This window comes from Neodiprion lecontei, chromosome 3, assembly GCF_021901455.1.
Source record: "Neodiprion lecontei isolate iyNeoLeco1 chromosome 3, iyNeoLeco1.1, whole genome shotgun sequence".
Lineage (NCBI taxonomy): Eukaryota > Metazoa > Arthropoda > Insecta > Hymenoptera > Diprionidae > Neodiprion > Neodiprion lecontei.
The window spans coordinates 37062358-37086861 of record NC_060262.1 but is presented as its reverse complement, the minus strand read 5'-3'; the positions used below and the strand labels follow the sequence as shown (position 1 = coordinate 37086861).

General features: G+C 42.9%; 1 protein-coding gene across 6 annotated transcripts in view; it reads left to right on the top strand.

Moving 5' to 3' along the window:
• Positions 1-24210, top strand: part of LOC107223798 (KH domain-containing, RNA-binding, signal transduction-associated protein 2) — a 124813-nt gene extending 100603 nt beyond the window's left edge. For 2 of the 6 annotated variants that reach the window (XM_046734227.1, XM_046734222.1), the window contains 3 exons: positions 69-327; positions 1600-1987; positions 21125-24210. In XM_046734227.1, the coding sequence (XP_046590183.1) occupies positions 69-327; positions 1600-1987; positions 21125-21203 (726 nt within the window). In that variant the 3' untranslated portion in view covers positions 21204-24210. Of the gene's footprint in view, positions 1-68; positions 328-1599; positions 1988-21101 lie in introns of all 6 variants that reach the window. The other 4 variants (XM_046734224.1, XM_046734223.1, XM_046734226.1 and 1 more) reach the window with 4 other exon arrangements.
• Positions 24211-24504: the final 294 nt, after the last annotated feature.

Below are 24504 nucleotides of genomic sequence, written 5' to 3'. Positions count from 1 at the left end.
AAAAGGAGAGAATCGGGTTAAACTGACAAAGATAGTTGTTAAGCTCTTCGTGTGTCTTTGGGTTTTAGGATTACAACGACGACATCAGGCAAGAACAAATGTGGGAAATGCAGATCCTAAGCACACAGGGACGCGAAGGCTCGCAAGCTGCGGAGGCGCCCTCCAGTCCTGAACTCAGCTCGGACGCGGCGAATTCTCCAACCGCTGCGACCACGGCGGCGTCCATCGAAGGCCAAGACTCGACTCCAAGACCAACACCGTCGCCGCCGAATCCAGCGACCCTCAAAACACAGGGTACCGTTCTTCAGACCGTAACATCAACGCTAGGTGAACACCAACGCGAGTTCTGATCCCGAGAATTACTCGCGAGTCGATTATATCGGATACTGAAATAAGTTGAAAACGGGTTCGGTTTATCGCCGTCGTCGCCACGTTTCAGTTTCAACGAATCACCAAACTCTTCGTGAAATTGGAACGAAATTTTAAAACAGAATGACCTCAAAAGCCAGATCGGTGGATTTCTCGTGAATAATAGAAAGTCAGTTTTGTTTCACGGAATCTCTCGGATGAAAGGTTCAGCGAATGAAATGCCTTGAAGATTGAGAAACGAGGAAGTAAATCCTTCGAACCTATGGTTAGACGGTCGTCGGACTTGTTCGTTATCCGAACACGACTCGGCATTCCGTAACGAGACAAGTGGTGGCTTATTATAGGAACCTGTCAGTCGTTGCTTCTTGCGTCTCATTTTATTTCACCAACTATTCGAGTTAGATATTTTTGAAACTGAAATACTTCAGTCTTGAAAACTCAAGCGCTCACCTACAACCAACCAGAAATAAAATCTGACGAGGAATACGTCGATCTGGCTTACGAGAATCGTCAGAAAATAAAATTTGTTTGGGAACGTATTCGTTCTTCGGGTTGTAACGAAACGATAATTAACCGGTTCGACGACCACTTAAAGAGCAGCGACTATCTTCCCGGTCATATCGCGTTTCTTATGCGAATAAATTTCCAGCATCTCTCTCGGATAATCGACTCCTTCAGAGAACTGGAATTCCAAACGATGTTTCGTCTAGCTGCTTTAAAAATTTCCTGAATTCTCCATTTCGTTCCTCGCTTCTTGCAAACTGCTACAACTCGTAACTCGGATCGCTAAGTGTAAAGAACTCAGCCAACAAGCAGTGTATACTTGCAATACTGCTTGCAATAATGGCAACAAGAATTATCATGCGAAACGAATATGAATGAGCGAGTGAAAGCCGGGAGTATGAAAAGGTCCGTGTGACCACCATAACCACGGTGCACTTTGCAGAAGCGCTCCTCGTCCTTCGATGGTTGCACTTCAAACGACACACCTGCATGCCCTCTCAGTTTGAATATAATTCGAGTTACGGCTGCCATGGTGAACCACCCACACTTAACTACTCCTCATCGATTCGTTCCCATGGACCCGTGGCAGACATGCTTGTCGCTCGAACAGCGTTGATAGACCAGCGTTCGCGCTCCTTTTCACGACATCCCAACACCCCCCTCGCATGTACACCGTGATCTATCAACGTGTCCAGTATATTATAGTACGAATCCATGTGTTGGCAGGGGGCCGGAAGCGACCGCTACTACCTGGAGGTCGTCCAACAATGTCGCCGACGAAGCGGACCGTGATGTCGCTCCTGGCTCGGGCTCGTGCGGCCCAAAACAAAGAGCCGCTTCCGCCGCCACCCTCAATTGTGGGAGCGGCACACCCTGCGCACCCAACGCACCCTCAGCCTCCGGCACCACTCATTCAAGCCGCGCTCCAGCTTCCAGCCGGAGCTTTGCAGCCTGGAACTCAGGCCCCGGTTGGGCCCCAAGTGTCCCAGCTTCAGTTGGCGGCGGCCCAAGCGGCCTCTCCTCACACCACGGCTTCTCAGCGACAGTCCATCCTGCCGCCACATACCCAGCACCAAGTCATACCACCGGCGATACATGGCCTGCTTCACGCGCAGTGAGTACCAATGCTTTATTCCACCACACTTTTTGCCGCCAGGTATGTCGTTGGCCATGACACGCGAGTGTTGGAAGACTTCTTTGGGACGATGCTGAAGTTGGCAATTTTAACGCGGACTGGAAAAAATATTGGTGTACTTACTCGCAAGGAAGGTATCCAAGATCGATCTCGCCGATTTCATTCATTTTATAATATGTTATAGTAGACTAAAAACCAAGAGACACGCATTTTTTTTTTTTTTGTTTTCTTTTCATCTGCCATTAAATACTTTGAAGGGGTGAAGCCACCCTCCAATGTAATTTGGAATATTCACCCGGAAGAACATACTAATTTTTAACCAATCCAAATGGAAAAGTTTTCTCATAACGACATAAAAACTGTTAAATCGCCTTTTGACATGCCTTACTTTGAAGGGTGGCTTCACCCCTTTAAAGCATTTAATGGCGGATAAAAAAAAATACGTGTCTCTTAGTTTTTATTCTACTATAACACATTATAAAAGGAATCAAATCGGCGAGATCGAACAACGGGATAACTTCCTTGTCAGTACTGCTATAAAAATGCATCGTTACCATTAACGTCACAAACTCAGCGGCCCGATTCTTTATAAATCGTTAGATCAACGTAGCACAGCTCAAGTGACGCAACTCGCACTGCAATGATTGTGAGCTTCATACCAACCCTCGAAAACCGACGTGTTTTTCATCTTTCATTTCTATGCAGCTAATTAGAATTCATAAGCCCGCGTACGTAGTTTCCGTGATTATTGAAACGCGAGCCCTTGCGCGTGCGTGGAGCCTGGAAGTATAGCGTGCCTGACGCGTGAAGTAGAAAGCGGTGAGAAGTACGTAGTGTCTCAGTTGCGGGGACGGAGTATGAACAATACGTCACTCCGGTTGGCAGGGAGGCTTAATTATGACAAAGTTCGAGGTTCGGTCACCCCAGCCGGTGGCTGCAAAACGCGAGGCGGTAACGAGCTTGCAGCTTCGTCCAAGTGTCGTCCTCGCGTCCCTCGGCTCTCGGTTTTTGCTCGGGTGATTCAAGGTCCTAGTCATCCCCGTAGTCGCCTGCAAAGCCGCGAATAAAAGCCGAAGAAAAGGGAGGGTTTCTTCTTCTTCTTCGAGCTTAGATGTTTTTCCGAAAATCCCAAATAGACACCGTTCTGTTCGTAAACAGCTTTTATTTAGCTTTGTTGAGAAAGCGAGGAACGAAGACGAGCTTCTCCGAAATCGCATGATGTTTTTTCGCAGATCTAATTCGTTGACGGCCTCGGTGACCAGCGATAAAGCCGAGGAAAATAATGATCGACTTCAACACTCGGGTACCCTGACATTTCGAGCACCATTCAGGACGAGAGCTTGTGCTTCCCTTTGACCCGGAGCGCAAACCACAGCGTTTACATTTCGGCACGGATATTATATATGCAGGGTGCTCGAAAATTCTCGTCACGTCAGCGTGAGCGCTGCATATTCGACAAGAGGAACATCTCCTCGGTTCCAGACCCGCTTATAGATTTAAACATACCTGGACTGAAATTCTACGCAGTCATCCGGCGGAGCTTGAATAACAATTACAGATTCGATTTTAGCGTCATTGTTTTGCGGCACAAATTCAAAGGGAGCCGCTGTTATATATATACGTATATATGTATATCGGGGAAGGATTTATGGACGGGGGGGGACGAAAACCGTCCGATTTGAATGAAAATTCCGGCCTTCTTTTCACCCCCAGTCGGTAAAATCCCTCGACAAATTCAGATTTAGGTGGACATCCGTGAGTCTGGCGGGTTTAATTGTTAGAGCGAGGATCAATATAACGTTCGGAGAAGAATGGAAGCGACCGAAGGGGTTTCCGGGTCTTTTTCTGCGAAAATCTTGGGGTCATGTGAACTCGAGAGTTTGCTTTTATCCCGACGTCATGCGAGGATTGGCTGCCATACTCACAGAAACCTGATGGCGCGTAGGTCAAGATATACGTTTCCAATTTGGCCTTCCAGCTCGCATTCCGAGCGGAGAAATTATTCCCCCAGAGTTCTTCGCTTTTTCCCCTGCACGTGGGACTTTAGTTTCGAAAATTCAATCGACCTTTTTTTCATCCTTCTCATTCGTCACTTCGCGCGATATTGAGAATCATCAAAGCCGGAGGAAAATCTCGTTCATTCAACGCGGAACGTATTTCGGTACGGGTAAACAATTCCTCGGAATTATTCTGGCACGAGTTTTATACATTAAATTTGTATATCATACGGGCAAAGGGAATTTCGCGAGGCTCAAAGAGACGAGGGGGATGGAGACTTTTTTAATTAACGTTATTTGTTAATGAGGTGCACTCGCATATCTGTGAAAAGACTCGTTACCAAGCGCCGGATTAAAGAGCTTCTTTTAGTTTCAAACTAGCATCTCAATGCTGACGGATAGTTACCCCAGAACGTTCCTTTCGTGCTTTTAATATGAAAACTCGAAAGACGAAAATGAAGAAAGTCTTTAAAGCAAGAGAAAAAAATTAGCAACCGAATTGAGATCTGGGTGTCGGACGTAATGATTTTATCAAAATTTGCATTCGCTTCCGAGGGTTTCGAATTGATCGATTGTATTCGAACGTCTCTTGTCTCAATAAACAAGCAGCAGGCTGGGAAACGAGATTCGAAGGTCCGAGAACTCCGTCGATTTTACCCGTATTGTTGTATACTTTACAAGACGACCGCGGCATTTGGACGGGGATACAAGTTGCCAAGTGACAAGTTTTGGGCCGCTTGAACTTTGCACTATTTGGAGAATTGACTGCTTGAACCGTGACGGCGAAACCCCTCGTGCACACGAATGTCAGCAGAGGCTTATAAACCTGACCACAGTTTCGATTGGTGTTGTCGAAGCGAAAGATAGCTTGAAGGAGGGTAGCGCAATATGTGTCAGGACGAACAATGATCGCCTGGCTGTGACTACATCGATAATGTGGTGGATTTTATCGGGAGGTGATAGGATGAGAAAATTGGAAAAATCTGCAGCCAAACTTTATACCGTTGGATATATCCGACTATTGATTCTCGCGACAGGATTGCGGAATTCTTCAAGAGAGTCAAGCTGTTACATTTGATCCGTGCGATGTGCCACTCGCAAGAAATATTTACGAAATGGTAAATAAACCAATTCCAAAACTTGTTTCTGGCCAAGTCACGGCAACCCCTCGAGACTGTCCTGTGACGAAATCTTCAACGTTGACTGCGTTCTTCGTTTTCTCACGCACCGCTCGACTCGTTCGGTATAATATACCTACCGAAGTGCTGAAAAATTGTGAAACTCTTCAGCGAGGCAGAAAAAACGATTAAAACTTTGGTGGAAAAGAAACGAACCGAACGAAAAGTCAGATTTTTCCTTTCACTCTGCACGCCGTTTCGTCGAGTTATTGATTCGAGTCCCGCTGCCACCGGAATGACAGAAACCTTCACCCCGAACTTTCGATGCTTGAGATTGATAGGCTCAGTTCCAAAACAGATTGTACGTGCACGCGTGTATTGAAAGGTGAAAAATAAGGGTGCGATTATTCGCTTAAAGCCCACATCTCGCATCATACTTTTGGCTAATATTTCAACTTACACATTTCTCCGATCAATCTTACGCATCCTAATGTTTCTCTTTTCCATCTGCCTACGCCATTCCCAATGCTCATACCTTATACCATCTATCAATGTTCGGAAAGATGTTCCACCCCCTCGCCTCTCCCTTTGCCACTTTTGCACTCTCTCGTTTCTCGCGTTTTCCCCTCTTTCCCATCCGTGCACATCCCTGTCGCTTTAATCTGAAAAAAGGTAGCCTCCACGGAATTGAGTCCGGTGATCAAAACCACGGTTCCTTCAATTTCATCTACGGTTTTATCCACCGCCTTCTACAGCCTCCAGGCTCCATGTAAACCATCCGCGCTTTTGCAGAGCCAGCAAAGAAGACGCTACGCTGCTGATTCGCCGAATGGTTTCCACTAGATATAAGAAAGCCACTCGGATGAGAATACGGTCTTAATCGCTTCACGGAAAATCTCGAGCTTTCGCGCCATCCTCAATTCTATAATTCCACAACGTACCCTCGAGTGATAAGAACATCGAACAGGCCGCGTATAATCGAGCTTTTGCCGACAGTCAAACGCCAGAAGCTTCGCTACCTAGATACTTGAACGTAACTTTCAACTTTTGAGTGCCGTAAGAAGAATCTGCAAAATGCTGGTACGAGTCAAGAACGATGTGTCAGAGTAACCGTCGATAACGAATCGAACATCCATACAATATCAAATCTCAGTGGCGCGGCGATAAAGTCCCTCACGTGCGATGACTCGTCGAGCTGTTTATTCTTCTTCCAACTGCGACCGATCTCGACTAGAGTGAAACCGGGCTCTGACCATAATCCGCAGACATTGCGTTATCCCGAAATGTCTTAGGGGTATGTATTGGACAAAAAATCCTTCAGCCATTCGTCGCGGAGAGCTTATACTCGACGACCCTCTCGGACAGATCGGGAACGACCCAAGGACGATAAAAGGTACGAAAAAGGGACGGCCGTGTGAACGAAACCGCAATTTAGTCAACACGTCGCCGGATCTCGCAGAGCGTAAAGTCGGAAGCTATCGGTAGCCGCGTTCCCATTCAAAGATGAATAAATATGTCCGGTAAACGGGGTGGTAAACGGGCTGTTGTCCCCGCGGGCACTTGTCCGAACCGAACGGCTCATCTTTGCAGCACCGTTACCGAAGTGGTTCAAGAGCCCTCGGGATCTCGGGTCTTATGCGCCACCCCGTGTCATGAAATTCATGTGACGTTCAGGTTTCGCGACCAAGTGCTCAAATGCACTTCGAACCGACCGCGGAGGCGAAAGGCACACCTTAGCTTCTCTGTCTAATAAGCCGCAAGCTCGAGTAAGCCCCGAATGTCGAAACAAATGAGTGAGACCATCTCATCCGGGTACAATTCGTTTACAGACCCTGGAGACAGTAATAAAGGTATTGAACATTCGGGTTGGTTCTAAAACAAGGTAACGGTATCATACCGCGTTTAACACGCGCGACAAAGAGCTGGCGGAAGCTCAACCTTTCTGCGAAATCAAATTACAATCGGAAGACTGCAGGCTCGTACAATAACCGTTGTAATTGGAACCAAACGCGATTGAATTACCCCGTCGGAGGGATTCGAGGGAAATTTAACTGTCCACGAAGGGCGTAGTTAACCCTCGTAAACTACGTCGGTCATTTCGGGACGTGGTTGGTTCGAGATGTACACTTATAATACACACACGCAGAATTGGTGGGCGGAGGGATCCCGTTGTTCGACATCGCGGGTTGTGTGCCGGGATATTTCACCCTGTCCCCCTGTACCACAGGTATAACGCACACAAAGCGAGTTTGCATCGGGAGTTACGCGCAGGCTGCTCTGCCTGCGTGCCTTTAATCCTCCCCGAAACCATTTCTATAATTCTCGGAGATACGCGTGCTTCTGACACCCGCTACAGCTGCAATGCCATAAACGGCTTTTAACATTTAAACGAGTTAGTTATGGCTTGCGATCGATTAACTTTGACAACGAGAGGAACTCGTACAATTTTTTCCTCCGCAGACCGATATACACGAGTATAAGGTATGGAACATTCTGTTATCTTATCACGTTTCGCAAATTACTGATCTCAATACGGACGCCATTCACAGGGGGATGACAATCTTCAGCTAGGATCTTACTCGGGTCGCTTCCTCTGCACTAACCGTGATGAACGCCAAAGAATCATCGCGTTCCCCTGAATCGTAAAAAACTACTAGGTAACATGATGCTAGTTATATTCTGTTGTTTCCTCACCGTAAAGTCCCAGGCTTTTGGAACAGGTCTGTATTATTGTAAACTGGTGGCCATTGTGGGCGAATATCCTTATGGAAGCAGAGTCCTGTTCTATGGCACCTGTGAAGCAGAAACAGTGTCAGTTGACTTGAAGTTTTCGCGTCTTTCCTCGAGTGTCTATCAACCTTAACTATCATTTGTCAAGCCAAGGTGCGGCACATCGATCACTGGATAGATTCGCGTGTTCTTCAACGCCCTCGATATTTCAGTCCATTGTTGCAGAGTCGGATCCACGCCCCTGGGATTGTGCGCGGAGGGTTGAAGCACGATAATCGATCCATCTGGCATTCACTGCAATGTTATGGTTTGAAGAATTCGACGTACAAAGAGACCAAACTTGTTCGTTCATACCGATTTCACAAAAATTATTATAAGCTGCCCTGGTGTCTTCGAGAAGTCCAGTGAAGTCAAAGCACTTCTTGTGATAGTCGTAGCAATGGTATTTTTTTTCTTTTTTTTTTTTTTTCAAGTGCACTGAGGTCACCTCACCGATTTTCACAGTTCTGCGATATGTTGCAGTGTATGAAGAAAAATGTTGTACCTGAATTCTATTTGCATACCAATTCATCCTTTCACGGGATAAAAATTAGCTGTGAAATTTAACTTGAGAAAAAGGATTATTTGGGGGCTGGGACTTTGGGGGTAATTTTCATCCATTGCTACAATATGCACCACAGAATGAAGAAAATCGGCGAGGTAGACTTTTGATACCTTCCTTGGGATTGAATTCTTATTTTTTTCGAAACGAGTAAAAAGGAGGAGACAAAAAGTTACCTCGTCGATATTGATTGAAACTCTGCAAGCTTCTGCAAAGCGTAATTGTACGTAATTCAAAAGAATCCTGTTAGAATTTCCCGACTTATCAAGTTGAGCTTGCAGCTCCTTTGCTGTCTTTCTCTTTCTCTCGTACAGCTTCCGATTGAAACATTGAAAATCGATAGCTGGAAGCTTATCGTCTCACCTTCACCTGAGCCACGTGAAAACTTGTTAGTTTTCACCACGTAGGTATAATTATTTCCTATTCAACATGCATCCTTGTAGATGTCGAACCTTCTGATTTCCGACCATTCGAAACTTTGTTGTTTTGTAAAGGTTCGACTTCTTCACTTCAAGCCTTGCCACGAAATAATTTGAAATCCGGCGTTTACGCAACTTTTCAAATTCGGAACACGAACCCCGCCACGTTTGGCGCCCATGAATTCGATGCTATTTCTGTAAAATAATCTTGACAAAACAAATCCCCTGATATCTAAGTATATAAAATAAACGGCTGAATTCGCTTGAGTCTGAGCTCTGCAATATCGGGATATGAATCTTCGAGTGCTCGCTGCGAAGCGACGCAAGCTGCATAGAATAAGGATCGCAATTTATGCGCGCTTATTCTACATTTCAAGGGGTAAGCTAATAAGCGTTGACTCAGAGCAGCTCGTCTTGATGAAGGTAAGATGAAAGAGTGTACAGCTTCTCCAGAGATGAGTCTAGAACCTGAAGCCTGGGAGAGGGCACATCGCACAGAGCGATCACCCCGAAGGGGTTTCAATTCCGTACCTACGGAATAACGGAGAATAAAACATCACATGAGACGACGTTCCGGCATCTGCCGCCGGCCTTGGATTCAGACAAGTCTTAAATCATCGACGAGACGAGCCGATGACTTTGACGCAGATCCCCTTGACCACCTGCCTTTGGATCAGCGCCAGAAGCTCGCAGGAAAGCCCGAAGTAATTCTACGGCTAAAATAATAAATGATCGGAGCTGCAGTCAGTGATTTGTGAACGCACTAATTCTTCCTCGCAGCCATGAGCGTGGTTCTCCATCCCAGTACGTGGCAGTAGATTATTTTTTTAATTATCATACAGCCCGAAAATCCAGGGCTTCGGGTCATAAATTATTCTGTCTACGCAAACGAAAATTCGGAATGTAAAATTGAATTTCAGAACCCAACATCGAGTCCGTTAACCCTTTTGTTCGATTGAAAAACGCGCATCGGAGATGTTATAAATCAAGCCATCCGCTGAATGGATTCTGGAGGCATAATATCAGTCATCGAGCCCTCAATTTTTTAACAGTAACGAAACCTTTTTATCTATATATTATCGTGAGCTTACTTCATTATGTCGATTGCTACCCGTTAACAATATTTCTTATCACCCCTCACAACGTCAAATTTTCCGAATAAGCTCTTAATAATGAAAATTGTAAAGACTCCTGTATATTGAGTTTCAACTACTTAATATGAGATACTCCACTTTTCACACCGAGATATGTATTACCAAAGATTCTGGCTTTCTCAGATCGATTTTAGTTTATTGATTATCATGATTCACTGCAACGAATTAATAAACAAATAACCGTTTTTTGGTGACCGAACTCTTTTATTCTCACCATTTTTCGGAGCTTGTATAACTGATAGTATCTTCTCACTCTGAAACTATTGTTTCTAACTACCAGTCTCAGTGTATAAATCTTTGATTCTTCGTGAACGTACGACGTGGTTATTCGTCGTTCATCGTCATTGTGTGCCGCGAGCGTTTGCAAAGCCATGGATTTGAGTCAATATTCAAATCTATCGGTGAAATAATTTGTTTAGGAGTTCTGAGCAGGAAATCATTCGCGAAGAGGAAGTTGGGAGGGAAGGAAAACGGTAGTAGACATACCGAGGGAATTTCAAGGAAATCGATGCCTCGAATTTCGTCGATTTAGTACAACCGTGGCGTGGCTTCTGCTATTGTGCCCGTTGAATCGAGCCGCCTTAGAATTGGCCAATGTTGTAAATACCAATGGTTACCGGAGCCGCGTGACCGATAAATCAATCTTTCCCTTTGGCGTTCAATCGAGTGTGTATCCTAAGGTTCGATGTTGGAAACGCCGACGGTGCTAAGCAGCCCGTGGGAATTGGAGCCATTTGTTATTCCCCGTTAAATTCCTTACACGACATCCTCCAAAAAAAATGTTTTTCCCAAAAGTGACATCTTTATTTTCGCCATATTGAAAAAACGCCACTTTTCCCTCTTACGCTCAACCGTAATATACACGCTTATTTTTTTTCGAATTTTCAGCACGAAGAATTTCTCGTTTCTGCTCCCTCGCCGCGCACATAAAATGACGGAATGCTTTACTCGCGCTGACGAAGTCGTTGCTAAGCGTGAACAAACACCTATAACCCTCGACGTTTCGGAAACTTTGAGAATTCAAACTCGGCGAACGACCCGCTCCGACAAAACTTTTAAGCATTTTTCAAACGACCAAGACGGTAAACACGACCGTGAATTTCCCTCAAGGGCTTCCATTCTCACTTCCGACCCCTGCGGACTAGCATCGGCGTTTCAACTGTCGCCACACAAATCACACCCATTCTCGACCGATTTAATTTGCATCAAGTGTGCAGAAGAGAATTTCGCCTATCGTCGACGAACCCCGTCTTGCGGTTAAAAACTGCGTTTCCGCTTTCCTTGTCACAAAAATTCACATCTTACAAGGTCGATATTTATCTCTTATTTAATTCGATGGAAATCGAATCGTGTGTAACCACACGATACACCGTCATCGAAAGCAGTCGGCCAGTAATGGAAGGATTAATCAGATATCCGCATTAGTATAATTTCCTTCAATTTTCCTTCTTTTTATGAAATTCAGATTGGATTATCAAACTTACACAAACTTAAATTCATCATTTCTCTATGTTTTTATATATATATATATGTAACATATATTTAGCCTGACAATGGGACTGGACGTTATACCTTTCAGAGACTTCTATCCGTACCATCCGCTGTGAAAGGAATAGGAAATTAATATCCCGAACAATCATATACCGGGAAATTGAAGATCCAACTGCAGGGACTCCATCTCGTTTCTATTCTCGAAGCTAAGCGACTGAAAGAATAATAAAATACTGAAAGAAAATTCTTCCAAAATGTGTGCACCCAGCGAAACTCTTCAACGGTATATTTCCTATGAAGCGTTGACAAATTGCAGAAGCTTAAGAGCTACGCGGGGTTCAAAACAGGAACCGACAAATGAGTGCAGTCAGAAAAACGGCGAACACACGTATATTTCAAACGAGCACTTTTCCGAGGGATCAGGCTACGCACAAACGTTTGAATTTATTTCTTCGCGCCAAAAAAGCTCAGCCATTTCCTCTTCACGGGACGGGGATAGATCTCCGCGTTATCTATAATACGGTCGTTTTGTTTTTTTTTTTTATTTTTTTGGTGTTTCGTCGCTGCGGTGAATTTTTTTTTCAGAGACGGGTCAGTTTTTCCCTTTCTCCTTTTCTCGTCTACTCGATCGCCAGACAATTCGTGAGAACGAAGTCTATACTCGCGTCATAGCGCTGATTGCTCTTCTCAACGAAGGTGCAGGTTTGACGATCTACGTTTAATCTATACCGCATCGGCCAGACAATTAACTTAACGGTACACACGCGCCTGCACAGCGATCAATCCGTCAATCGATGACCTCTGACCGAATATTTCCAATCCAGCGGGAAGTGGTCGGGCTATTTGTCGCATGCGTGCGATATTCAGTGTGCAGTGTTGTGCGATGGCGGAAGTACAGGGGCGTCATTTAATTCGATAAGCTTTCGAGTCCCTCGCGAACGAACCGCACAGAGCCGCGTTTCGTTTCGTCGGATAATTTTGCCCTCCTGCAAAGTGGCAAAGCGAAGCTGTAATATCGCAGCGCGGCTGCAGCCTGCAACCTTCCACCGTGCGGAATATACCTTCCAGCCTTCTCTTCCGCTCTCTACCTCGCTCTCTCTCTCTCTCTCTCTCTCTCTCTCCCTTCCATGCAAGCCCGAGGAACGCGACATCGCCCAGCTGCAGATTAATTATTAATTACGTCATGTTAATTGCGTCGCGCCGCAGGAACCACGCCGCTACAAACTCCGCGGCAAAAGCCACAGCAACAGTACTCGACGTGCATCGAGCGACTGACGATGAGCCGACGACGCGTGCGAGGCCCGCATTTTCGATAATTAGTGCTTTCCTCCGTCGAAAATTTATCACCGCCTCGGAACGACGCCGAAATTCTTGCCGATCGAATGGAATGAAAAAAATTTACGAAAATACCCGACACCCGTATATTATCTCTAGTCAATTATAATTGGGGTGCATTCTTCACCGAGGGCGTACTCTTTTAATTGCGAGGGTAGTTCGTTCCGCCCCCTCGTTACCAATTTTCCGGGACTTGTTTAAGCCCAAGGTAGGATGCTAGGTTCCTGATTCGGACCAGCTAGCGACTGGCTACCAGCACTGATCATCGGGTGGCTACGAATATTGCGGACCCAGTCGTAATATGCGTGGAATACTGTATGCGTGGAATACTGTACACGTGGGCAAACCAATCAATTGTTTAACAAATATGTATCTGTTCTGTACTGAGCGAGAACATACCGTTCCCCTGCAGATTTATCAACGATCAATACGGTCGGATCCAACAAGGCTTACCGTTCAATTAACACAAAGCCCGACAAACACCCAATAAATTGTATTCCAACCGTCCACAAAGAGTGCCAAAAATTTTCAACCACTGTGTTACTTTTTTTCGAAGTAGTGGATTGAAAATCCATTAATGGGAATCTACATTTTGTCATTCGTTACATTTTTTTTTCTTACGTTATTATGGTTTAGTCCAATGGAAACTAGGGGCCAACGCAACGTAAATTTTTCAATGAACATGGTCCTCAAGTAGTAAAGACACGGTGTGGTCAGACTCTAAGTCGTTTTTACTTTTTCTGTGCCCGCACTGCTCAGAATCAGTTTTCATGTTGAAAATAATTGAAAGTAATAATTCCACTCGATTTTCTTCTTATTTGTTTGTTGATTTCTCTTGCACAGGAATTATGAACAAGAATGACTCCTCAGTAACGACGTTTATGTACATTCTTAAATTTTATACGGTGCATTTTCAACTTTCAAAGTAACGCGAAGAATAATTGATTCAATAAAATTTTCAACGATATCTTTGCACACTCTGTACATTAACGCACGGTGAGTCAAAGTTTCGTTAGTTCCCGATCACAGATACATCTCATTTTGAATAACTCCAAGTTCTTATTAGATTTTAACAGACGGCGTGGTATAAGGTCGAATTACGGCCAGCTTCGGATCTACGCATACTTAATTAAAAGTTGTACGTACGCTCGCGCAATTTCAACGCATCCACAATTCAGTCTGGTGGAAATGTTGTACGGAGAGAAAGTTCGCGCGGTTCGTCGTAAACGGTGATTCGCGCAAACTTTTCTACAATTTTTGAACCTCCCCTTCAACTTTCGGTAGCACAAAAGAGCGAAGGAATAAAAACACGGACTTTCAAGGTTCGTCACTTGCAGTATAAAGTGTTTCGAATCTGTTCATTGCAAAAAGAAAGAAGAAATGCGATAGCAATAAATGGATTCGCGGAACGGGTAGCAATGCTCTCAAAAGTACGGCAAAGCTTTGCGTCGTCTGCATGACGAGCATTTTATAGAACTAGTTTAAAAGGTGAAATTCAAAGGGAGAAAGAGAACTTATAACTTATATATGTATACGTGCCGCCGTACTGAAAAGTTGAATTCACTCCGGTGCGTATTTCGTTTTGTTACCCGAGATTATTCCTTTTTTGCTTTTTTTTTTGTTTTTTTTTTTGGTTCTTAAAACTTGCAGTGCCCACTTATTCACGGTGAGTGTAATAAAAAATAAGGAAAGAAAGGTTTCAACGAAACAATCTCAAGTTTAATTAGTAATCTCAGTAGACAGAATTTTAATTAAATTATAGTTAACCGCCACGCCCCCGAAGCCCCGTACTTATGCAAGTCGCCTACATTCCTTTTCGCAAATAAAAGCTGCTTCAGAAACGAGGGGCGCCGTTACCGGTGAACGCGCACATCTTTTTCTTTACAACTTGGCAAACTTTTCCGCAAAGTTGAGTGCGATTCCGGTTTTTTTTTCATTCGTTTTCTTTTTTTCAGATTTTTTTACGCTTTTCTGACACAAGCCCGAAACTCGACTCTCGCATACACTGCTCGTAGTGTATATATAATAATAACACGAGAAACTTTTTCAGCTCGTTAGCCCAGCTGGGTCCGAAACGAAGTGAAACCAGCGACAGAAGTTGAACCGGCTTAAAGGGTGAGAATAAAATCAATAGAGAGGGTCAAAATTGTCGAGTAATTACGACGTTAATCTAGTTGAAAAATTCTCTTCTGTAATCTACGTGCGCACTAATTAGCGAAACGAGAAATTTGAAATACCTAACGAGAAAGAGAAGGAGAGAGACAAAGAGAATGAGATCTCCACCCACGTTAATTGGTGTCTACTTTTCTTCCACTCTTTGTTGCCCTGCGGAATTGAAGCACCTGTGCGGCAGTTAATTCCTACTAAATGAACGTGGAAGGCGAACGAGCGGATAAATGAAGCACGAAATGATTCAAATAAATTGCAAAATAACCAGAGAGGCAGGTTTTAGAACGTCAAAGTCTCCCCCGCGTCTCAACGACCCTCGAGGAATCATATTTTTTCCTTACGCGATACACTCGTTCTTCTCTCATCTGTTCTCGGTAATAATTTTTTAAATTATGCACGATACACCTATATATGTATATATACTCCAATCTCACCCCGTCGCTGCAAGTCCGTAACGACAGGGAAGCAAATTGACTTTTGCTTATTATCATAAAACGAAATGTCAGAAGACCGGAAGCTCCGCGTTGAAAATACGGTGACTCGGAAAAATAATGAAAATTCTTTCATTGTACATCACCGTCCGTGCCGGGATAAAAAAATAAATAAAAATATAAACAATTCGAGAAGACGGATCGATCGATTGAAACGAGCTAAAGAAGCGGATCGGGTTCGATGGGAACTTTCAATCATTGATCGGGTACGCAGAGTGATTACCTCCGGGGAACGTGAATCCCGTTGAGGTAGTAAAACTGGAGGTCTATCAGTCTGTAAAACCTGTAAAATTGGAGCTGTAAAGCCAAGTAGGTACCTACTTGATTCTACTTAAGAGGCTTCGAGAGCCGAGCCACGCGCGAAGAGCGCCGAGATCAAATTGAAATTGCTCTCCGTTCCTCCACCTGCGACCGTGGATTACAGCCGGAGTAGATATAGCCGCAGAAATCATTCCGTTTCACGTATTTCGCATTTTTTGTCCACGGGGTCAATCGACGAATAAAGATCCGCACCGCGCCAACCGAGCGTCCCAGCCGTAATTTACCCGCGGAACAAATCTGTTCCAGGAAAAAATTCAAACTCACCTTCCACGTAAAAATTCACCCGAACTATTGCGCACATGAATTATTAACGAGATCGGAAGCTTGGCGGATTTTATTATTGTAAAGTCGTAATTTGCAGACGCGGAACGACGCGCGAGCCGCAATCTTTCGAATATTCCATCTCGAATTAGTCATTCGTGATTGTGGGAAAATGACTGCGTGAGGGCTGATGGGGAGTAGAAATTGATGATCGAATCTAGCCTGGGGCGACGAAACGTGATTAATAACAGCGACGCGAAATGGCGAAATCTACGACAATAAGCAAGATATTGGTTTTCCCGAAGGTGAGAATAAATTGGCGAAAGGGGTTCGCTATCTGTCAACTGGAATCTCCTAAATCCTGATCGTAGCCGCGAATGCGAGAGGAGTGCAAGAAAAAAAGAAAACGAAAGTAGAGCGGCTGAATTTCGAGTCAATTAAATACCCCATTTATCTCCTTTATCGAGCAAACTCAGGCGATGTTGTTCGACCATTTGTAATTGAAATTTCGGTTCGCAGTTGAGCCGCTGAAACTGACCGTAAACTTCCATTGATAATGGCAATAATAGCTGCCCAGTAATCGTTGCGGGATATTTCCAGCCGTAGTTTTGGCCAGACTGCCCAGAGAATCGAGAAGCTAGTTCAAAACGCGCAGTTTCTACGTCCTAATTTATACGCACCGCGTGGAAACTATCAGCGAAGTCGAAACCGCCCTCCATTTTTTAAACTACCCTTCCAGGGCAAAGAAACGCTTCGAAAAGAAGGGAAGAATTTTTCCGACCCGTTCAAAGTACGCGTTAACGTTAAAAGCATGTTTCTGCTGTACTGAGTGCGCGATTCGGAGTGATCGAGAATCACGTAATTTTGCCCTTCGCCGATCTTTACGGATAGTTTAACGCCCCGAATTCGCCGCACGACGCGAGTCGTAAAATATCGATGAAACGAGTCCCAATCACAGATGTCAGAAATTCTCTTCCGGAACTCCACGGGGTACATAATACGAAACTTAGAGGATCGTTTCGGAGTCTTCTGCACCTAATCCAGTGGTTTTACGATCGGAGTTACACATATGAGCGTAGATATTTGCGTCATCGATATGTTACCGCCTGGCATCGCCTTCCCCGATCCAACACGTATGGATGACCGGGTGTCTCGTAAAGCGAGCTATAAATGCACAAAACAGGGAGTCTTCTCACCTCTCGCCCTGCCTTCGTCTATAAAATGAATAACACCGGCTCCTCTTCATCGGCGACGACCCGAGCTGTGTGCAATAATTCATTTCCGCACGCTGACAGACGGCGCCAGTAACTCCGGGAGAATTTCTTCGCCCTTTTATTTCCTCACACAACACACTCTTCCTCCTTTCCCCTTTTATTCTCCCTTCTCGTTCCGGCTACTGTGCTCTTTTATTAACGCGGCGTGGCCTGGCAGCTCGACACTCGGTCCGCAAAAAAGTACAAGCAGCTTATTGTTAGCTCGTCTATTCCCTTTGTAAGAAGCGCATAGCCGCAATATGTGAAACTCTCGGCTTTTCGTGTAGGTACTCGAAGAATTAACGCAATCACCTCGTTGATCCTCCGGCAATCTGAGACCTTCCAAATTGCTCCATGACCCTTTCAACCGCACTTTATCACCTTTTCTATCCGGGAGGTTTTATCTTTTTCGCACATGTTTCGACATCTTTGTGAGCTACAGGTTGGTTGTTGAAGTGATCAGATTCGTAGCAAGAAATCAAATCCTGTTACAAAATTTCTATCAGAGTGCAAAACAAATTTCAAAAGTGATCGAAGTGTGCAGAGGAACTCACGTTTCCCAGGACAGATATTGGGAATTCGAGTGACCTGTAGCAGCAATCGATGTGGAAATTTAGGGTCACTTTTCTTCCATTCTTTAGATTAAAAGAAAAATGTGAAAACCTTCACCGTAGAAACGAAATCGGTTATTGACGAAACTTCTGAAAAGCATTTGTGATAGGGATGAAGCCAGACTTCGTAGGCTTTACAAATTCGTGTTGTTGGATACGTGAGTTGAAGTTTTGTTTCTCTCTAATTCGAAACATTTCATCCCGAAATCAAGAGAATCGTTCGTTTGACATTTATTCGGATATGTACAGAGATGGGAGGGGGTAAGATTCAGATTCAAGTTCTTACAACCTTGGCATAAGCACGAAAACTTTCTACAGATAATTCCTTCAAGTTTGAGCTCTTATTCAACCTCCCGCAACATCTGGTGTCAGGTATTCCACGTAAAGTATTCTCGAAGAATTGATCCGTGTTGGTACAACCTTACACCACCCACTCTGCAGATACTTCTTTGGGTAAGAAGTTTGAAACAGATTTGAATAATTAATATTTCAGAGGGCGAGACCGTAATTCCAATGATAATAATTGGAACAATGGTTGTAAGAAGCTTGCAGCTTCTGAAAATACAAGGGAACTTTAAAATTGGATTATACGCAGCTGCCCATCCGTCTCTCCCTCTAGTTTCGACTTTGGACGATGTGAAAAAAGAACAGACGTCAAACAGTAGTAGACGCTCGACGTTTACTATCTTGGACTATATTAGTCGATTGAATCATGGGAAAATCTTCGAGAGGAACATTTACGACGCCAGTTATGATCACGTTGACGATTTTTTTTTTCCACTTGAATCGTTGCCAATAACGGTGAAAGAAGAACCGTTTTGCTCTAGCAGTTTCATCACACCCACGATTCACTTTTTAATTGAAATCAATTCTATATCAAAGTATACATCGAAACGGCTGGCTTAGGAATCCTATATTGTAAAAATAACGTCCTTCGGGCGCCCGAGTTCTATAATAAATAATTCACCGCCTTCGACGCGAACCTTTCCAGCCTCTCAAATCGCACAAAAGTATATCTAAGTGCATGAAAATAGAAATATACGCGCGATGCCATTGCCGGTCTATCGAAAGGATCGACCTGGGGGTCTTTCGATGCAATAACCGGTCTAGACGACCGTACAGCCTTACCAGATCGAAAGCTATTTGCACTTGAATAGTTAGACCTTACGAAATTGGCGGATTTGATTGTGGGCTTACCCTGGCATTGACCCCGCCTGACCGCTACGAAGGAAATTGATGACCCGGTGTCGAGAAATGACCGTTTCTTCACGAGGTGATAAAATCGGTTTTACGGCTCAAGGCACAGAACTTTCAGGCGTTTCGAGGCACGGCCGCCTTTCCAAAAGGCCGCGAATCCAAGGTGGAAGGGACACGCAAGGTTAATTCCGGAAAGTGGGATTCCTAATGCCGTTCTTACATCATTCAAATCCTTAAATTCGATTACCGGCGCTAATCGGGCTAGATTAGCACCTAGACGCGAGCATCTCGATTGGATCGTTACCAACTCCCGTAGCACCGCCGTGCCGATTGAAACGGTGTGAAATCCCGATTCAATCAGAACCTACAAAAGCTGTGCAGGCCCGCGAAACTCCCGAATTATTTTTCAGGCAATCAGCATCCGCGTCTCTGTAATGCAGGTTCTTTGGCACGGGTCGAGACACATGTGGAATAGGTCCTCACCAATTACTTGCCCGCGGGGAATTGCCTTGGTGACCTGAACCGGAGTCCCTACAAAACATGAATATTCATGGCTCAACAAGTGAGTACCGACGCGAACTGCACGTAGGTACGATGATTCGTGCATTCGTGTTTGTTCCAAGGGTGACGATATCTGGGTGTAATTTTACACCCGCAGCTTGCGCCGCTGGAGCTACGCTTCGCGTATTCAGACCATACCTGTAGCTCATTCGAATTATCCGATAGAATGGTCAATTGAGTGTCCCTCAACGCTCTCGGATATTCACCGGCACCACATTCGAAATTGGCCGACGTGACATCGGATGTCGCCAACTCACGCTCGGAGCGATGATGGCGAACAGTGCGCGTCACGCTGAAACGTTAATCATTCCCGCAAACTCGACGTCCTTGTGCCTGGACTGCACGGTGGTGGAGAACCACGGAGATCTTCACGCACGTATGTAGAAATGATCTTGAGCTCAACTTTGTATGCGGAAGAATCTTGGATACGTAGGTCTTTGTAAAAGAAAAAAGAAAAAATACAACCGTCGATTTTTGTGTGTCAACCTTTCGACCTTTCGTGACGTGGGTCCTACTCGGGATATTTTTTTATTTAATTCGTTTAGGCAGAAGGAAAATTTTTTAGAACGCCGTGCACTTTCACCGTCTTCACACACGGTCGAATCCTTCTTAAAAACCAAATAACCGGTCCTTTTTTGCAACGATCGCTGGAAGCGATTACCATTGCTAAATACGTGTCGCCGGTGAAAAAGCTCGTGCCTTGAAAGTTGGCGAACTTCTCCTCGACTACTTCAGACAACTTTTTAGTGACACCGAGTGAAAATTCAAGGGCACGAAGCTCCGAGGGTCTGTTTGGTGAAATAAATCATTAGTTATACGAGCGTGCCTTTGATGACGTGAGGTTACCGCAAATTATCAAAGCCCAGACGCTGTCCGTTCGAGCTTCGCTTTTAGTTTCGGTACAACTTGGCTCACTGTCGGTATGCGAGAGGGTGTCCAGTTACCGCGGTGCGAAAAAAATGAAAATGAAATATCGGAGAAAAAAAGTACGCGGGTTGTCAGTACAAAAAAAGCTCTTACGGCTCCTCTCGGACCATACGTAGTGACATTGTGCGGCTTGGTTAAATCGGCTTGACAGTTGAAACCTACACCTGAAATGACGCGAGGGTTCTCATTTTTTGTCATCCTGAAGTTCAACCTATTTTCACTTATTTTATACGCATCAGCGCAGTTGGCAGTTCGAGCGTAAAATTCCTGGAACTTTTCTGCTTTTGTACATGAATATTACACTGTCCTGCAAGAGAGGAATTTTGTCGAGATAAAAGTGTATGTAACAACTGTCCTTTACGGTGATCTTTTAATTGCTGACGTGTCATTGGCCACGCGTACAGCGTAATGATACGTGATGTTGTAACAAGTGTTGTTTCCGATGTATAATAACCAGGAGGTTTTTCTTCTAAACCACTGTTTCAGGAGGGCCGCCGCTGGGGCGACGGTGGTTCCCATCCTGCGGGAGGATTTCATGGCGGGAGTCAACCTCGTTTAAGCTACTGTTTTCACCAGGTCCAAAATTTCCGAATAGTATAATTACTTGGCCCGCAGAGTTCAGCGGCGAAGTGACCGTACGCCAATGCCAAAAAGTAAGAATATGAAGAAGAAGAAGAAGAAGAAGAAGAAGAAGAAGAAAACGGAATTGAGGAATAGGAAGAAGGGTAATAAGAGGAAAAATAACAACGCATTAATTATTATCGAGTCAAATATAAGTACTATTATAATAAATTGAAAAACTACGTTTTAAGCGATTACGTAGGTAAGCGATCATACCTAATAACACCTACCTATATCTATCTCTGTCTACGTTTTCCGCTACCACAAACAATATGATTATACCTATATTCATATTGATGCAAATTAATGCTTTTGGAATCAAATTAATTGCACACAACGTTACTAAAAGGATAAATTGTCATATACACACTAAATACCTAGTGCCGTGTGTTGTAATATGTATAAAAGAAATTGAAGCAAAGTTTATAAGTGTAAAGGGATCGCTTATAATTATTATACACACACACACACACACACACATATATATATATATATATAATATATTCAAGACAAAACAAAACACGGCGCATTTCGCACGGACCAATCAGCACCCTCTTTTGCTAAGGATGTAGATACTCCTCTCCCATTTATTTCACTTTTATTACCATGTATTATAAGATGATTTATTTCTCCGTTCCATTTTTCACCTGCTCTCACGTCTCATAATTCCTCTCACAGCTGTTATCGATTTTCATCCAAACGACTGCAGCTCACCACCATCTTTTTCTCACTTAAATATGCCAAGTTTGTCGTTCATAATTAATAGCAAACGTAAACTCGAATGGATAAATCTAATCGTAAAAATAACTAACTATTTGTGTATAATAAGTAAATTTGAATTTCTTAAAACAAGCGATATTCAGCTTAAAAAAAAAAAAAAAAATACGTTCTACGAATATGCAACGTATACTATCAAAAAGCATACTTGGCAAACATGTACCTAAACATATTATATGCACAGGCATGTATTATAATTGCATTCGCAATCCATCGATCCTCTTGTATTAGTTATTATTCTGAATTGTTATATTATATATTATTGTTCTTACATTATGTACGAATCGATCAGGGCTTTGTAACTTGTTATTATAAAATTTATATTATGTACCGATAATATTACTAATCGATGTGCAACACGGGCACCATTGATGGATATACCCTGTACGTCTTACGTGTATAACTTATACAATGCTTGTTAAAAAACAAAGTCAAATACCATTATACCTAGAGAGAAAACAGCTTTCAGATTCACGTGGTGCTCATAATGTGAAAATCCACATAACGTGAATTTTGAAAATTCGACATGTACGCTCGAGGTATAACATGAAATTTGATGCTTTTGACGACTAACGCAAACTTCGTTTCTCCAACTGTTTAGAATCTTATCAACATTGTTCTAGTCGAGAGAAATCTAGTTTGATATCCCGTGATATCAGTTGAAATAGATAGGTAAGGTGTCGTAGAAAAATGGTTAGTGAAATCAGGTATTTACAAAAATATTGTTTGTCCTCCGGACTATCCGTAATAAATTTTAATATTTTTAAATTTCTCGGTCAAAATCAGCCCGCGGTGTTATTCATATTTTAAAAATAATTACGAACAAACTCCCTGTACATAGATAAATTATATATTTTATTTCTCACCTACACGTATAGCGTTCGGTTCACAAATTAGATTCAGTATAAATTTAAGATTCGTATAAGAAGGGTCGGACGAAAAGAGAACGTGAGAAGGTAAATGAACATAAAAAAAAAAAGAATTAAAAAAAAAAAATGAGAAAAGACGAAGAAATCGTTACCTAATGTAATTACTAATTAGTGATACTACATAGAATTATATGCATAATATAATATACACACAATTACATGACGATATTAGAAAAAGTACAATTCTGAACATTGTTTCGCTCTGTGTACAATAAATGTGCCCTTATTCCGTTTTCGCAGTAAGAAAAAAAAAAAAAAAAAACGAAAAAAACGAGGAAAGAAAGAAAAACGAATGTTTTATCGGTCTCTCATTTCATTTACTTATAAATAGTTTATTACAATTTTTTTTTTCGCTCTCAATTTTGGCGCTTTTTATACGTAATACATACAAATACGTAGTGACATTATACGACGTAATTCGCGTTACTCATCGTCAGAATTTCACAATCAGTCGCGCGATTCAGTAACTAGAAATACGTGAGTTGTTCGTTTCGGTTTCGCCATTAGAGAGAATAGAAGGGGAAGAAGAAGAAAAGAAGAAAAAAAAACACCAACACATCTCACACTGCACGTACATATCGAAGTAACTATTAGAAAATAAAGTCGGTGTTTCAAGTTGAATTTGTGCCACCAGGCAGCTTGTTGTACGGTATTCGCTTACTTCGCTTTGGAATATTGCATTTAATTTATTAAATATTGATTAGTAGTCTCAATCGCGGTTACGTCAAGCGTCCTCGGAGTGAACGGCGGGCGGTTGATAATTAAGGGAAATTTGAATATTTGAAGGGGCAAGTTGACGAATTCTGCGTTCATAATTATAGGAAGTATCGATTTTACCACTCAGCTGTGGTATAAAAAATAATCGGGAATTTTAACCGTTGTTTTTATCGCTGTAATGAATGCAGGAACGTAGTCCGAAGGAGCAACGAATTTTCTAAGTGTTCTATTCTTTTACACGTATCGATGTAAAGTCTATTGATTCGTTGTCCTTTAGTCGGATAAAATTATCGAGTTTGGCATATTGTATGTTACCATTTAAATAGTGAGAAATAAAGAATTTTAGACAATTGCGGTACGTATTGATTAATTAAAACGTATGGCGAACGCGAGGAATAAGCCGCGCTGCTGGCATGAAATTAACCGATTACTAATTAACTGTTAGACAAAATAAAGATTAATATGAAAAAGAAAAAAAAGAAAAGTTTTTAGACAACTTACTATGTAGTTACATATTATATTGTATAATCTATCGTTGAATGTATCTCATGAGATTATATTACACCAGCGCTTAGGGAGAAAGAAACGGAAATAAAAAAGAAACGGAAACGTGAATAAAAATGAAAAACACCGTGTTATAAATAATCATTATATATATATATATATATTATATATATATATATATTATACAGAAAGAATAATTTAATGAAGAAAAAGAAACAACGTGCTGTGTCTGTTATTCGTGAATTTTTCTGATTCCTTAATAAATAGAATATTATATATATATATATACATTATATACAAAATTAAAATAGA